Source organism: Lynx rufus, unplaced genomic scaffold, assembly GCF_022079265.1.
Source record: "Lynx rufus isolate CCGP_SWC_20201006 ecotype Redwood Valley unplaced genomic scaffold, mLynRuf1.p SCAF_1, whole genome shotgun sequence".
Lineage (NCBI taxonomy): Eukaryota > Metazoa > Chordata > Mammalia > Carnivora > Felidae > Lynx > Lynx rufus.
The window spans coordinates 111,396,131-111,412,899 of NW_025814823.1; the positions used below are offsets into that span (position 1 = coordinate 111,396,131).

Sequence of the window (16,769 nt, forward strand, 5' to 3'; positions counted from 1 at the left end):
AAGAGAGGGAAACAGAATCTGAAGCTGGCTCCAGGCTCTGAGCTGTCAGCACAGAGCCTGAAGCAGGGCTCGAACCCACAAACAGTGAGATCATGACCTGAGCTGTAGTTGGATGTCCAGTGGACTCAGCCATCCAGGCGCCTTAGCACTTAAACATTTAAAAAAATTTTTTTAACGTTTATTTATTATTGAGAGACAGAGAGACACAGAGTGTGAGCAGGGGAGGGGTAGAGAGAGGGGGAGACACAGACTCCGAAGCAGGCTCCAGGCTCTGAGCTGTCAGCGCAGAGCCCGATGCGGGGCCCGAATTCACAAACCGCGAGATCATGGCCTGAGCCGAAGTCGGTCGCTTAACCAACTGAGCCACCCAGGCGCCCCAGCACTTAGGTATTTTTGATCATCACAAACAACAGTCTGAAATAAGCTAGGTGAATGTTGTTCCTGTCTGTAAGGTAGGAAAACAAACTTCAGTTAAGTGACTTGCTAAATATCATTTAAGTAAGTGGAAGAGCTTGCATAAAAATCCATGGCTTTGATTTGGTTACTATTTCACCATGCCATAATTTTCTCTAAATAAAGGGAATATTAAGATAAGACTTAACATGAACTTTTAGTATTTTATTTTACCTTGTTATATTTTTGTAGGGTAATCTCCCTCTATTTGGGCAGTGGACGCCATTTTGGTATAGAAATTATGAGGGTGCATTTTCTTTTCATCACAGAAAAGTTCAGTGTAGAAGACAGTTTTGTGACATTTAAATGGTCAGTAATGGGGTGCCTAGGTGGCTCACTTGGTGGAACACCAACTGTGGCTCAGGTCATCATCTTGCGGTTTGTGAATTCGAGCCCTGCATTGGGCTCTGTGCTGACAGCTAGGAGCCTGAAACCTGCTTCAGATTCTCTCTCTCTCTCTGCCCCTCCCCTGCTCATGCTCTGTCTCTCTCTCAAAAATAAAATAAACATTAAAAAAATTAAGAAATAAAAAATAAATGGTAATAGTTTTCTGTAGTGTAGCTGTGTCTGTTGAATTAAAGCCAAAAAATCAGAAGCCTCTGTTCTTTTGAATTGCCCTCCCTAGGGCTCTTTTATCTCCCAGGTTTTACAAAAGTGGCTTCCTTTAAATTTGTAAACTTGCTTATTGTAAGATGTTTTGCTCCTTCGTCACTTATCTCGTAGGTGAGAGATGCTATGAATTTGGCAAGTGATCTGTGCATAAAAATATAAAAGTTAGTATACCACATGCCCAGTTCTCATTGTGGTTTTTTGATGCTTTTTAGTGAATTGAAAACAAATCTTTAACTTTGGAATTTTTTATTTTATTCTATTCTATTCTATTCTATTCTATTCTATTCTATTCTATTCTATTTTAAATGTTTGTTTATTTTTGAGAGATGGCACACACGAGCAGGACAGGGGCACAGAGAGAGGGAGAGAGAGAATTTCAAGCGGTGCTTGATCTCACTGTGAGATCATGACTTGAGCTGAAATCAAGAGTGAGATGTTTTTGTTTTTTTGTTTTTGTTTTTGTTTTTGTTTTTTTATTTTTATTTTTTTATATATATATATGAAATTTATTGACAAATTGGTTTCCATACAACACCCAGTGCTCATCCCAAAAGGTGCCCTCCTCAATACCCATCACCCACCCTCCCCTCCCTCCCACCCCCCATCAACCCTCAGTTTGTTCTCAGTTTTTAACAGTCTCTTATGCTTTGGCTCTCTCCCACTCTAACCTCTTTTCTTTTTTTTTTTTTTTTCCTTCCCCTCCCCCGTGGGTTCCTGTTAAGTTTCTCAGGATCCACATAAGAGTGAAACCATATGGTATCTGTCTTTCTCTGTATGGCTTATTTCACTTAGCATCACACTCTCCAGTTCCATCCACGTTGCTACAAAAGGCCATATTTCATTTTTTCTCATTGCCACGTAGTATTCCATTGTGTATATATACCACAATTTCTTTATCCATTCATCAGTTGATGGACATTTAGGCTCTTTCCATAATTTGGCTGTTGTTGAGAGTGCTGCTATGAACATTGGGGTACAAGTGCCCCTATGCATCAGTACTCTTGTATCCCTTGGATAAATTCCTAGCAGTGCTATTGCTGGGTCATAGGGTAGGTCAATTTTTAATTTTCTGAGGAACCTCCACACTGCTTTCCAGAGCGGCTGCACCAATTTGCATTCCCACCAACAGTGCAGGAGGGTTCCCGTTTCTCCACATCCTCTCCAGCATCTATAGTCTCCTGATTTGTTCATTTTGGCCAAAGAGTGAGATGTTTAACCAACTGTGCCACTCAGGCACCCCTAAATTTGGAATTTTTAAATATAGTTGTACTTTTTTATGGATTTTAGCTGAAATCCATTGGTTAAGGAACCAGCTCAGGCTAACTTGAGAAATCAAGTCACAGCTATAATTTCCCTATATTGTGAAATATTGTGTACATATGGAAAAGTCTGTAAAACATAAGTGTGTAGTTTACCAAATAATAAACACCTGTGTTAGTACCACCCAAGTCAGAATTGAGCATTGCCAGTACTCCCAGAATGCCTTCTGATCACATTTTCTTTTCTTCCTGTCCTAGAGAAAAACTCTTCTGACTAAGGGCAATCACATCTTCATTTTGTGTTTTATAAGTATGTGTCTCAAAAAAATAAAGTTTTGCCTGTTTTTAAAATTCTTGTTATTTTTGTATTGTTTTCTCAATCCATTATTGTTTATAATTGTCTTAATCTATAGATAATGTTTGTTGTTTTGCTGTAAGTGGGCCAGACAGATGATAAGTTTAGATTTCATCCTTTGAAATGATTTATTGAGATCTTTCTTTTCTTCAGTTACGACCACCTCAACCTCCAGTGTATCTCTTTGTGTTTGATGTATCTCACAATGCTGTTGAAACTGGATACTTGAATACAGTTTGCCAGAGTTTGTTAGACAATCTGGATTTGTAAGTATCTTAATTCATCTTAAATTTGAAACTAGCAAAATGAATAAGTAGTGTCAAAATAGAAAAAATGCTATATAATTGTGTTCTAAAACTCCATAAAATTGATTTGTTAACTTTAGATCTCACTTTCTCTGAGAAACATAAATTTATTTTAACTTAAAAAAAAATATTTATTCATTTTGAGAGAGAGTGTGAGTGGGGGAGGGGGAGAGAGAGAGGGGACAGAGGACCCAAAGCTGGTTCTGTGCTGACAGCAGCAAGCCTGGTGTGTGGCTGAAACCCACGAATCATGAGATCACGACCTGAACTGAAGTCAAACCCTCAACCGACTGAGCCACCCAGGTGTCCCTTACTTTTTTTAAATGAAAAAATTTCAAACATGTAGTAAATAGAAAGAATGTAGTGAACTTCCAGGTACTTATCCCTCACCTTCAATATTCTTAGCGTTCATCTGTTCTTGCTTCATCTAATTCCTCCCATACATAAACACTTTTTTCCCCTTGAGTATTTTTACTCAAACCATAGTCAGCATATCCTTTTAACTATAAGTACTTAGAATTATTTTTAACCCTAAGATTCAAGTATTACACTACACAAAATTAGCAATAGTTCCATAATATGATTTAATACCTGGTTCTAGTTTTGGTTTTGGTTGTCTCAGAAATGTCTTTTTACTGTAAGTTTGTTGAAATAAGAATACAAACAGTGTGTACAAGTGGCATTTCATTATCCTATCTCTTAAGTCTCTTAAAATATCTGTATGTTAAATGGTTCCTTAGATACTTAGTGTAACCCATAAAAGCTAGTATGACTTTTCAGTGTAATGAAACATAGTGCTCTTGTGTTGTGTGGAAGAATGTGAAGTATCAAGTCATATCAGAAGTGGACTACTAAGTCCTTCACCGTGGTGAAAGGAGCCTCCTTGTTCTTTCTGGCATTTTTTTTTTTAAGTTTATTTACTTGTTTTGAGAGAGAGAGTGTGTGCAGGAGCATGTGCAGAAGGGGCACACAGAGAAGGAGCGAGAGAATCTCAAGCAGGCTCTTGGCTGTCAGCCCAGAGCCCCATGTGGGGCCTGATCCCATGACCCTGGGATCATGACTGGAGCCGAAATCGAGAGTTGAATGCTTAACTGACTGAGCCACCCAGTGTACCCAGTATTTATATTTTTAATTTAGATTGTATATGGGGATTGTCTGTTGATGTGAAACTCCACTGACTCATCTAAGCATGAGCAACAAGAATGAAAACTAGTTTGTCCCTCTCCTTAAGAAACTATAGGTCAACACATTTAAGTTCTTTAAGACAAATCCTCCTGTTGCTCTTTTTTTTTTTTTAAGATTTATTTACTTTTGAGAGAGAGTGAACAGGGGAGGGACAGAGAGAGTAGGGGATAGAGAATCTGAAGTGGGCTCAGTGCCTATAGCAGAAAGCCTGATGCAGGGCTTGAACTCAAGAACCGTGAGATCATGACCTTAGCTGAAGTCAGACACTCAACAGACTGAGCCAGTGAGGTGCTCCTTACTGCTCTTCTTAAGACAAACAACATAAGAAGAGATTTGGGTAACCTTTAAAAATTTTTTTAGTGTTTTTATTATTTTTGAGAGAGACAGACAGAGTGCAAGTGGGGGAGAGGCAGAGAGAGAGGGAGACACAGAATATGAAGCAGGGTCCAGGCTCTGAGCTGTCAGCCCAGAGCCTGACGTGGGGCTTGAACTCATAGCTGTGAGATCATGACCTGAGCCAAAGTCGGACGCTTAATCAGCTGAGCCACCCAAGAGTCCTTGGGTAAACTTTTAAAAGAAGTGCAGTACTTAATTTATATTTTGGAATTACCATTTATGGTAATTTTTAAAAATTATTTTTGATAAATTAAAATCATCTACAAAGTTTTCACTACAGGAACATGAAAAGTTTTGTATACACTTTCAAGTATTTTTTATCTGCCATTTCCTGTGTGACTTATTTAACTTCATATAGGTGTAATGAGTTTTGGATTGCTTTATTATTGCTTGGTTTTGTTGATTGTTTGGCTTCTGAAGTGTTTTCACTTTGTGCAGGGTATGTTTTCATGCTAATTAAACATTGAATAGGTTGAACATTTATGTTGGGACACTTCCCATAATACCAAAGTAGTTATTTGCATGTTAACTCTTCACAGATATTATATATATATATATATATATATATATTTATATGGGAAAACTTGATGAAATCCTCTTCTGAATTTGTTTATAGGCTTCCTGGCAATACTAGGACAAAAATTGGCTTCATTACGTTTGATAGTACAATCCACTTCTACAGTCTTCAAGAAGGTCTCTCTCAACCTCAGATGCTAATAGTTTCAGATATTGAAGGTATATATTATACACTTTAAATTATTGAAATGTCTTAGGAATTTTCAGTTTTAGAAATATCATGTTATATAGTGTATACGATATGACTCTATTATATTGAGGGAAAAGACCTGGAGTATAAAATGATAAGCTTGTTGGAATTGTAAGAGTCCTTCAGTCTAATCCCTCATTTACAGAAGAGGAAACAGTAATAGAGGTAAAGTGAATTCTGGACAAGGCAACAAAAACAAGTTAATGTTCAAACTCAGATTAAATGTAGGTTTCTTTTTCCCTCATTCATTCATTCATTCATTCATTCAAAAAGTATTTAAGAATAGACATATAAGAGTAATGGAATAGAATAGAGGGCCCAGGAATAAACCCTCACATGTATGGTGAATTGATTTTTGACATGGAAACTAAGGCCATTCAATAGGGAAAAAACTGTCTTTTCAACAAATGATTCAGAGGAAAATGAGCATGCAAAAGAATGAAGTTGGACCCTTAAAACATATAAAAAAAAATGGATCAAAGATCTAAACTCAAGGGCTAAAACTATAAAACTCTTAAAAGAAAACAGAGGAAAATCTTTATAACATTGGGTTTGGCAGCGATTACCTGGGTATACATCAAAAGTAGAGGTAACAAAAAATAAATTGAACTTCATGAACACTAAGACCTTTTGTACATCAAAGAACATTTTCAAAAGAGTGAAAAGAGGACTCACAAAATTGGCAAAAATATATGCAGATCATATGAATGGTGCAGGATCATTATCTAGAACATGTAAAGAACTCCTCAACTCAATGATTAAAAAAAATGGCACAATTCAAAAATGGGCAAAGGACTTAAATGGACATTTCCCCAAAGAAGATACATGAATGGTCAATAAGCACATGAAAAGAAAAATGCTCAACATCATTAGTCATTAGAGATATGCTTCTCAGCAATAGCCAAACTACGGAGAGCCCAAATGTCCATTGACTGCTAACTGGATAAGGAAGATGTCAAGTGTATATACAGTGGAATATTATTATCCATCAAAAAGAATGAAATCTTTCCATTTGCAATGACGTGAATGGAGCTAGAATGTGTGATGCTAAGCAAGATAAATCAGAGAAAGACAAATACCTTATGATTTCACTCGTGGGAATTTAGAAACGAAACAGATGAACATACGGGAATGGGGGGAAGAGAAGAGAGGGAGACAAACCATAAGATACTCTTAATGATAGAGAACAAACTATGGGTTGACAGAGGGAAGTGGTTGGGTGATTGGCTAGGTGGGTGATGGGTACTGAGGAGGGCACCTGTTGTGATGAGCACTAGGTGTTGTATGTAAAGTGACAAGTCAATAAATTCTCCTAAAACCAATATCGCACTGTGTTAACCAAGTAAAATTAAATAAATAAACAAACAAACCTCTCAAAACCAAAAGAAAAAAAAAGAAACACAAATCACAACCACAGTGAGATACAATTTCACATCCATTACAGTGGCTATTATCAAAAAAATAGGACATGATAAGTTTTGACAAAGATGTGGAAACCCTGGAACTGTCATGCATTACTGATGGGAATGTAAAATGGTACAGTGCTATGGAAAACAGTTTGGCAATTCCTCAAAAAAGTTAAACACATAGTTGTCATTATGATCTAGCAGTTCTACTCCCAGTATATACCTAAAATAATTGAAAGCAGGCTCAAACCAATACTCATACCAAGGTTCATAGCAACATTATTCACAGTAGCCAAATATGTAAACAATTCAAGTATCCATCAACAGATGAATGGATAAACAGTGTGGTATATACATATACTCAAGAATGAAATTCTGTTGCATGCTATAACACGGATGAACTTTGAAAACATGCGAAGTAAAATAAGTTAGGTGCAAAAGCACAAGGATCGTATGATTCTGCTTATATGAGATACTGAGAATAGGCACATTCATGGAGATAGAAAGTAGAATACAGGTTACCAGGGGTTAAGGAGTTACTATTTAGTGAGTACAGAGTTTGCGATGATGAAAACATTCTGAAAATACATAATGGTGATGGCTATACAACATTGCGAATGTATGTACACTTAAAAATTGTACACTTAAAAATGGTTAAGGTGAGGGATGCCTGGCCGGCTCACTTGGTAGGGCATGTGAGTCTTGACCCCACATATTGTGTATATTTCATAACCACAGTTAAGAAAAATTAACTCAAAACTCATAGACTGGAGTGTGAGATTAAATTTTTTTTTTTAATGTTTATTTATTTTTGAGAGACAGAGGGCATGAGCGGGGAGGAGCAGACAGAGAGGGAGACATAATCTGAAGCAGGCTCCAGGCTCTGAGCTGTCAGCACAGAGCCCGACGTGGGACTTGAACTCATGAACTGTGAGATCATGACCTGAGCAGAAGTCAGATGCTTAACTGACTGGGCCACCTAGGCGCCCTTTGAGTATGAGATTAAAATAGAAGAAAACAGAAGTAAATCTTTGTGACCTTGGATTGGTTGATTTCCTAGGTATAACACCAAAAGCACAAACAACAAAAAATAGAAAAATAGAACAAATAGAAAAAATAGGCTGGCTGGCTCAGTCGGTAGAGCATTCAACTCTTGATCTCAGGGTCATGAGTTTGAGCCTCACATTGGATGTAGAGATTAGTTTGAAAAAAGAGAGAAAAGGATAAATTTGATTTCTTCAGAAACTTCGTGTTTCAAAGGATACCATCAAGAAAGTGAAAAGACTGTCCACAATATGATAAAATATTTGCAAATCATATGTCTGATCAGGAATTTATATCGAGATTATGTAAAGAAGCCCTACAACTTAACCTGAAAAGGACATCTTGATTAAAAAGTGAGCAAAATATTTGAATAGACCTGTCTCTATTCAATACACAGTGTTCAATGGCCAATAAGCACTTGAAAAGATGCTCCATATCCTAAATTATCAGGGAAATACAAATGAAAACCACAATGAAATGCTACCTTACACTGACTAGGAAATTCAGAACTCAATTTTTTTTTTGCTGCTGTCAGCATGTCTATGAATGTCCATAGAAGCATCATGAGTATTGGTTTTGTGGTTACAAATAAATTTTACTGAGTAGACAAATTGGCAAATATAGAATCCACGAATAGTGAGGATTCACTGTGCATCTTTAAAAGGTAGTAGTTGAGAGCTCCCTTCTGTCTTGGTTATTTTAAATCTCACAAAAAATCAGCTTTATTTCCTAACCTGTTTACCCAGATACTTACTTCATTGTTCGCTGAACAGGTGATTCTGATGATGGGCCAAATTGTGAATTCAGTGATGTGGTCCAGCCTCTCAATTTTATACATAAGCTGATAGATGGAATGTCCCTTGCTGTATGTCACATAGCAGGGATTTAAAAAAAGACAGTAACAAAGTATTTTCAAGAAAGTGGAGAAATTACAACTCTCATATACTGCTGTTTGGAACGGAAAATGTTGCAGCCACTACAGAAAACAGTTTGTCACTTCCTCCAGAAGTTAAACATAGAGTTACCATATGATCCAGCAATTCTACTCAATGTTTATATACTCAAGAAAATTAAGACTATGTGCATGTGAATGTTCATAGCAACATAGCCAAAAAAGTAGAAACAACCCTAATACCCATTAGTTGATGAATGTGTAAACAAAAAAGTGTATCTATACAATGAAATATTTGTCAATGAAAGAGAATAAAGTACTGATAGATGCTACCACATGGGCGAGCCTTGAAAACATTTTGTTGTGTAAGAAGCCAGTCACAAAGGACCTCATAGTGTGACTTTGTTAGTACGATGTATCCAGCGTACACAAATCCAGAGACAGACTGGCAGCTGCCTAGTGCTGTGAGGGTTGTCAGGGTCATGAAGAATGGTGGCTAAGTCATGTGGCATTTCTTTTCGGGATGATGGGAAGGATCCGGAATTACTGGTGATGGTTGTGTAATTTTGTGAACATATTAAAAAATTACTGAATTGTATCTTCTACGAGGGTGAATTCTATGTTTTATGAATTGTTTTTTTTTTTTTAATATTATGTTTCTTTATTTTTGAGAGGCAGAGAGAGACATAGTGCAAGTGGGGGAGGGGCAGAGAGAGGCAGACACAGAATCTGAAGAAGGCTCCAGGCTCTGAGCTGTCAGCACAGAGCCCGACGCGGGGCTCAAACTCACGAACTGTGAGATCATGACCTGAGCCAAAGTTGCACACTCAACCAACTGAGCCACCCAGGCGCCCCCATGTTTTGTGAATTGTATCTCTGTAAAATTTTTATTAAACGTTTTTTAGTTGTTTTTTTTTTTTTTTAATTTTTTTTTTCAACGTTTGTTTATTTTTGGGACAGAGAGAGATAGAGCATGAACGGGGGAGGGGCAGAGAGAGAGGGAGACACAGAATCGGAAACAGGCTCCAGGCTCTGAGCCATCAGCCCAGAGCCCGACGCAGGGCTCGAACTCACGGACCTCGAGATCGTGACCTGGCTGAAGTCGGACGCTTAACCGACTGCGCCACCCAGGCGCCCCAAGACGTTTTTTAGTTGTAAAGAAAAAAGAAATCTAAACAGAATTTTTATGTGACAGGTCAAGTAAATAATGTTTCACATTATTTTTTTGGTATTACTTTTTACAAAGATTGTAATGAGCCTTTTGTTAAAAAATCACAAACAGTACCAAAATGTAGAAAGTGAGACTTCTCATAATCCGTCACCACCACCGACATTTCCCTTCCCCATTTGCTCCCTTTTTAAGGAAGAGAATTTAATTCCTAAGTAACAATAAATTTGAATCCTGAGGAGCTCATCTGATGTGGTCAGTTAGCCTATCTTCTGATGTAATTGATTTTGTAGTTTCAGAAGTATAGGCACTGGTGGGGGCCTCATTTATGAGAGTATCTCCTTTTTGAATGACAGAGCAGTTGGTGGGCTATGTGACTTCTTTGTAAAGACAGCTTTCTTGTATGTCATCTTATTCAACATTTTTTTTTTTTTAATGATAAGAATGCTGGCTTCCAGGTCTAAGCAAGAATGTAAAGTAGCATTCTAAACTGTGTCTTTAACCTAAGAAGCAGAGCACTTCTGCAAACCCTTACTGAGTGCTTATAGATCAATATTTTCTAATATGATCTAATATGATCTAATATTTTCTAGGAGGCTATTTACCTTATACATGGTAACAGATAAGTTGCAGTAAATACCTAAATAAATGCTACTTTGGTGGCTTTTTGAACATGGGTAGACACTGCTGTATATGTAATAGTAGAGAAGGTGGCTTTTCTTTAAATATGGGGGCAGTTAATTGTATCAGTGTTAAGTATTTGGAACATCTTTAACAATTAAGTTTTTTTTAAAAGAAATATTTATTTATTTTTCAGATGTTTTTATACCTATGCCAGAGAACTTATTAGTAAATTTAAATGAAAGTAAAGAGGTAAGGCACATTTTCCTATCTGACATACTTAATTATAATATTGAAGGATTTTATTTTCAAAATGAACTTTAAGTAAAGTTTTGTTTGTTTCTGAGGTATTTTTAAGACGTGTAACATTTTATATTTGCTGTTAGTTAAAATTCATCAGATGAACAGCTCTTGAGTTTACCCTTGAACTGATGGCTTTTAAGTCTAATATAGCAAGATGCTTGTAATAGGGTAGAAGATAAGCCTATTGCATAAAGGAGGAAAACCTGAAGGAAACCTGCCTTGCCAGCCATTTGGGAAATTGGGAGGGTTGCTCAGATAAGCTTCTGGTCACTACATAGAAGCACTTTAGCTAGGCTGCTTTCAGTGCCCTTTGCTTTTCTGATTCACAGAGTGTCATTGGGGTCAGTTCAGAAGAAACTTATTACCTGCCTGGAAATTGCCATGACATAATACAGTGAGAGGTGAACAGAATGTGTCTGAAGGGGGGATGTTGTCTACCCTGTACATGCATATATGCCGTAGGGGTAACATTTTAACTAGCAAGTCTATGGTCTTAGCTGTTGGCAACAGTGACTTCACCATAGTGTGAAGTACATTTTTTCCCTTTGACTCTCCTTATTTGTACAATAAACCTGAATAGGTAGTTGTTTTTCATTTTGTTTTTCTTTTGTAGTGGTATTACTAGTTGGCAAATTTACTGGCTATCTTAGACTTTTCAATAGGGAAGAGTTAAACTTGCTTTGGAACTGAAAAGAATAATGTGTGTAGAGGTGATTGAGAAGGCCATGTTTCATGGCATTAAAATAAAACAAATCTCTAACCTGTGATGGTTCTTTTGGATACATTTTGGACTTATAGTCTTGCTGGACTACTGCATGTGCAAGAACTGTAAGGCCCCAATTTTGATTTGTCTTGCTTGCCAATTTATAATGTTGACTTAAAATGGCTTTCTTGTCATTTGACCAACTTCATTGTTTACTGTACTGTCTGTAGATTCTCTGACCATCATCACAACTCGGTGTCTTGTCTACTGTATTAGTTACTGATTTTTTGTGAAAAAAAATTTTACTTGTAACACCTTTGAGTTTTCTTGCTTTATTTTACAAGCTTGTTCAAGATTTACTGAAAACTTTGCCACAAATGTTCACCAAGACCCTGGAAACGCAGAGTGCCTTGGGTCCTGCACTTCAGGCTGCCTTTAAGCTGATGTCCCCAACTGGTGGCCGAATGTCTGTCTTTCAAACACAACTTCCTACTCTTGGAGTGGGAGCCCTGAGACCGCGAGAGGAGCCCAACCAAAGGTCTTCTGCTAAGGTGAGGGTGTCATCACATGTATGTTACTGTACATGGTGGTGTTCTGCTCTGTCCCTTTGACCACAAAGCTTGTTTCTCATTTACTTTTCAGTTGTGGAGAGTAGGGAGTATAAGGAAATAGATAAAGCATTTCTCTTTTATGTCATAATTTCTATTTTATTACATTTTCTACCTGATTGACTCTTACTTTACTCTTGGATATTTGGCATGCTACTCACAATGCAGCCTGCCTTTGATGAGAAAGTCTGGCAGCTAAGGAATATGCCTTCTAGGGACAAAGTAGAACATGGATAAACACTAAAACGTAGTCATAGTTTGGTATACTGACTGCCATAGAATTGCTTTTAACACCTTGTATGTATAAACTTAATTTGAGATGAGTATTTTTCAAAAGATGATGAGAGTTGCCATGTGCTACAATTATGGTGTCAGTCCTGGAGTCTGTCTCCCTAAATTCTGCTTTTTAGATGTATGAACTTGAGTAGTTAATTTCTTTGCCCTTCTCTTTCCTTATGTTTATTTATAAAGTGAAAATAATGGTAGTTACCTGCTTCTTATAGTAGTTCAAAAGGCTGAATGGATAATACACATGAATTGTTTAGAACAGTTTCCAGCATAGTAAACGTTAAATCGATTACCGAAATTAGCATAACAGGTATACTTCTTTTTAAAAGTAAAACAAAATAGGGGCACCTGGGTGGCTCATTTAAGCTTCTGACTTCAGCTCTGTCATGATCTCATAGTTTATGAGTTCGAGCTCTGCGTTGGGCTCTCCGTTATCAGCACAGAGCCCACTTCCATCTTGTCTCTCCCTCTCTTTCTGCCCTCCCCAGCTCACTTTCGCTCGCTTACTTGCTCTCTCTCAAAAGATAAAATATAAAGGTAAAACAAAGTAGAAAATAGTTAAGCAGTACATGTTTTTTTACTGAAAAAGTGAAAAAATATTACAAAAATAAAGGATTTTTTTAGACTACCCCCCAAGGCTACCTGTTAACATCTTGGTATATATAGATAGATTTTAAAATTTTATGACAATTTAGAGGCACCTGAGTGGCCCATTCAGTTAAGTGTCCTACTCTTGATTTCAGCTTAGGTCATGATCTCACAGTTTGTGCGTGGGTTCAAGCCCCACACTGGGTTCTGTGCTGACCTTGTGCAGCCTGCTTGGAATTCTCTGTCCCTCTCTCTCTGCCCCTCCCCTGCTCCCTTGAGCTCTCCCTTTCAAAATAAATGAATAAATAAAGTTTTAAAAAACATAAAAATTTTATGACAATTTAATTTAAAATTTTTCTTTATATAATTTATTATTAATAGGAAATTCACTTGACACCATCCACTGACTTCTATAAGAAATTAGCCTTGGATTGTTCTGGTCAGCAGGTAGCCGTTGACTTATTCCTTCTTAGTGGACAGTATTCTGATTTGGCTTCTCTGGGTAAGTTCTTCCTCATGACTGTTTTTTTTCAAATGAATGTGAAAATGGTATTTATATGATGATATTCCAAATAGAGGACAAAGTGAAGGGATTTTTATTCCTTTGGGAAAGTTAATCAGTCTACTATAAACCTTTTGGTCTTCTACTCTAAATATTTATAATAGAGACTTTTTTGTACTATTTAAAAGAATGAAATTTTCTTTTCTGATAATACTTTGGGAGGCTAAGGAAGAATTGATTCAAATACCAGTAGTTTTTTTGGTGCAGTCATAGCACTTAATGGCAGGATTTTTTAAAAGTGTGTGTTCTCTTCCAGGTTGTATTTCTCGGTATTCAGCAGGTAGTGTCTATTACTATCCCTCTTACCACCATCAGCAGAACCCAGTACAAGTACAGAAATTACAGAAGGAACTACAGAGATACCTCACTCGAAAGATTGGCTTTGAGGCAGTCATGAGGATTCGGTGCACGAAAGGTGGGACTTTTATTTTTTAACATATGCATAGAAATGTTGCTTTTGATACCAGTAAATACACATTTTCAGCTAGTCTTATTTCATGTTTGCTCTTCTAAGATATTTTACTTACACTGATGGAATATGCAGTTAATAATAGATAAGGGGTGCCTTGCTTGTTCAGTCGGTAGACCATGGAACTCTTGATCTCAGGGTTGTGAATTCAAGCCAACATTGGATGTGGAGCCTAGGTGAAAAAAAAAAGAATGGAGAAGAAACATTATAAAATGGGGACTCTTTTGAATATACCAAAAGCCACTGAATTGTACACTTTATGTGTAATTTTTATAAATTTTTTAGTGTTTGTTTTTGAGAGAGAGAGAGAGAGAGGGAGGGAGGGAGGGAGGGAGAGAGGGAGAGATTGTGAGTAGGAGAGGGGCAGAGAGAGAGGGAGACACAGAATCTGAAGCATGCTCCAGGCTCTGAGCTGTTAGCACAGAGCCCAAGGTGGGGCTCGAACTCACAAACCGTGAGATCATGACATGAGCTGAAGTTAGAGGTTTAACCAACTAAGCCATCCAGGCACCCCTATGTGTAATTTTTATGGTATGTGAATTATATCTAATTTTAAAAAATCATATCCCTCCTCTCCCCCCCGCCCCACCAAAAATAGGCATGGATTTTTATTCCATGTCTTGAACAGAAACAGTAGTAGTGAAAGGTGTTTTTTTTAATAAAACAATTATTTTTTTAATTACAGTAATTATTCATAACAAAATTTTTTATTTAACCATTTAAAAGTATACAGTTGAATGGCATTAAGTACATTTTCTTTTTTTGTTGTTTTGTTTTGTTTTGTTTTGTTTTGTTTTGAAGTACATTTTCATTATTGTGCCACCATCCCCACCATTGATCTTACAAGTAGGAGATCTTTTTATTTGTGCTCTTCTCTATCTGCACTGCTACTAACCTTGCCTCAGTGTTGCTTTGGAAATAGTCTGAAAGTTTCAGAATGCTTTAATCCAGTGTATTTTTCAGGATAAATGCCTGTGGCTGCTAAATGATAATAACTAATCTCTTAGGAAATTGGGAAATAATTCCAGATATTTTATTCCTTCACATTATCAACCTGGTTCTAATCTTTCATTCAAATTTTAAAATAATGCTGTTCTTTAAGAGGTGTGAAGCAATCATTTTTTTAACTTAATTTTTTTAATGTTTATTTATTTTTGAGAGAGAGAGACAGAGTGTGAGTGGGGGAGGTGCAGAGAGAGAGAGAAACACAGAAACCAAACCGGGTTCCAGGCTCTGAGCTGTCAGCACAGAGCCTGATCATGACCTGAACCAGAGTCAGATGCTTAACCGACTGAGTCACCCTGGACTCAATCTTTTTTTTTTTTTTTTTTTTTTGCAGTGGAAAGATTATATGAAATGTGTAGCCAAAAAGAAAAAAAAAAAAAGATAAGGATCCACAACCTGTCCACTAGATAGATGTTGAAATCTGTTGGTCAAACCATTTGCCAAATGGAGTTCTGTATTATCATTGTAATAAAAAGAAAAAATGATTGAGTGAAACAACTGGTAATAAAACATATGTAACATCTTAAATAAAGTATCAAATAACACTTGTATAAGGCTGACACATCTTCAAACAACTCAGGTATTAGTGTCACTCAAAACCAGTTAGTTACCACAGTAGCTTCTTTGGGTTTCTGTTTATTTTTGTGCTCTGATTGGCTGGCTATAGATTGGAGGTTCCTAAAACCCTCTCTTTGGGTTCAATTTATTTGCTACAGAGCAGCTTACAGAACTCAGAGAAACATTTTATTTACTTGATTGCTGGTTTTTTATAAAAGGATATAACTCAGGAACAGCCAAATGGAAGAGATGTGCAGGCCAAGGTATGGAGAAGGCAAAGGGCATGGAGCTTCTGCAGCTTCCATGTTCTCTCTGAGTGCTCCACTCCTCCCAGATCTCCATGTGTGCACTAATCTAGATGCTCTCCGAAGGACCCCATCCTTTTGAGTTTTTATGAAGGCTTATTTACATAGTCAAGATTGCTTAGATTATTGGCGGTTGGTGACTGTATCATCCTCTAGGTCCTCTCCCCTCCCTGAAGGATGTTGGTGGGGTAGGGGTTGAACTGAAAGTTCCAGCCTTCTAATCACATGGTTGGGTCCTCTGGAAACCAGCCCCCATCCTTAGGTTACCTAGGTTCTTGCCAAAAGTCACTCCATCAACGTAGCAAGAGACACCTTTGTGACTCTCATCACTTAGGAAATTCTAAGAGTTTAGGAGCTCTCTGCCAGAAATGGGTGAAGATCAAGTATATATTCTTATCATAAATCACAGTATCACATCTAAACCTTTAGATTTACTCTCTGCCAGTCTGATAAGTGACAGGGATAAAATGAAAATATATAAACGATTTTGATAAAGTTTTCTCTTCTAGGTCTTTCCATTCATACCTTCCATGGGAACTTCTTTGTTCGGTCAACAGACTTACTGTCTTTGCCTAATGTAAACCCAGATGCTGGGTATGCAGTACAGATGTCAGTGGAAGAGAGTCTTACTGACACTCAGTTGGTTTCCTTTCAGTCTGCACTCTTGTATACATCCAGCAAAGGTAAGGTGGGGTGTTTTGGGGGGGAGGGGAGGTGTGGATTGTTGTTGTTTTTGTGGCAAAGACATATAACATGAGACCTATGTTTTAAGAGATTTTTAGGTCTACAATCCAGTATTGTTAACTATAAATACAATGTGTTGCAGCAAAGGGAAATTTTTAAAGTTTGGTCACGTATTCATTGGCTTAGAATAATCTCCCTTACTTTTGGAGGTACTCATTTCTCTTAAACCAAAAG

At 37.2% G+C, this 16,769-nt stretch overlaps 1 protein-coding gene across 1 annotated transcript in view; it reads left to right on the forward strand.

Annotated features, from left to right (window-relative positions):
* Positions 1 to 16,769, forward strand: part of SEC24A (SEC24 homolog A, COPII coat complex component) — a 73,027-nt gene that overhangs the window by 37,376 nt on the left and 18,882 nt on the right. The window contains exons 10-16 of the mRNA XM_047084798.1: positions 2,833 to 2,945; positions 5,182 to 5,300; positions 10,659 to 10,714; positions 11,813 to 12,019; positions 13,334 to 13,454; positions 13,771 to 13,929; positions 16,361 to 16,534. Coding sequence (XP_046940754.1) covers positions 2,833 to 2,945; positions 5,182 to 5,300; positions 10,659 to 10,714; positions 11,813 to 12,019; positions 13,334 to 13,454; positions 13,771 to 13,929; positions 16,361 to 16,534 — 949 coding nt within the window. The remainder of the gene's footprint in view (positions 1 to 2,832; positions 2,946 to 5,181; positions 5,301 to 10,658; positions 10,715 to 11,812; positions 12,020 to 13,333; positions 13,455 to 13,770; positions 13,930 to 16,360; positions 16,535 to 16,769) is intronic.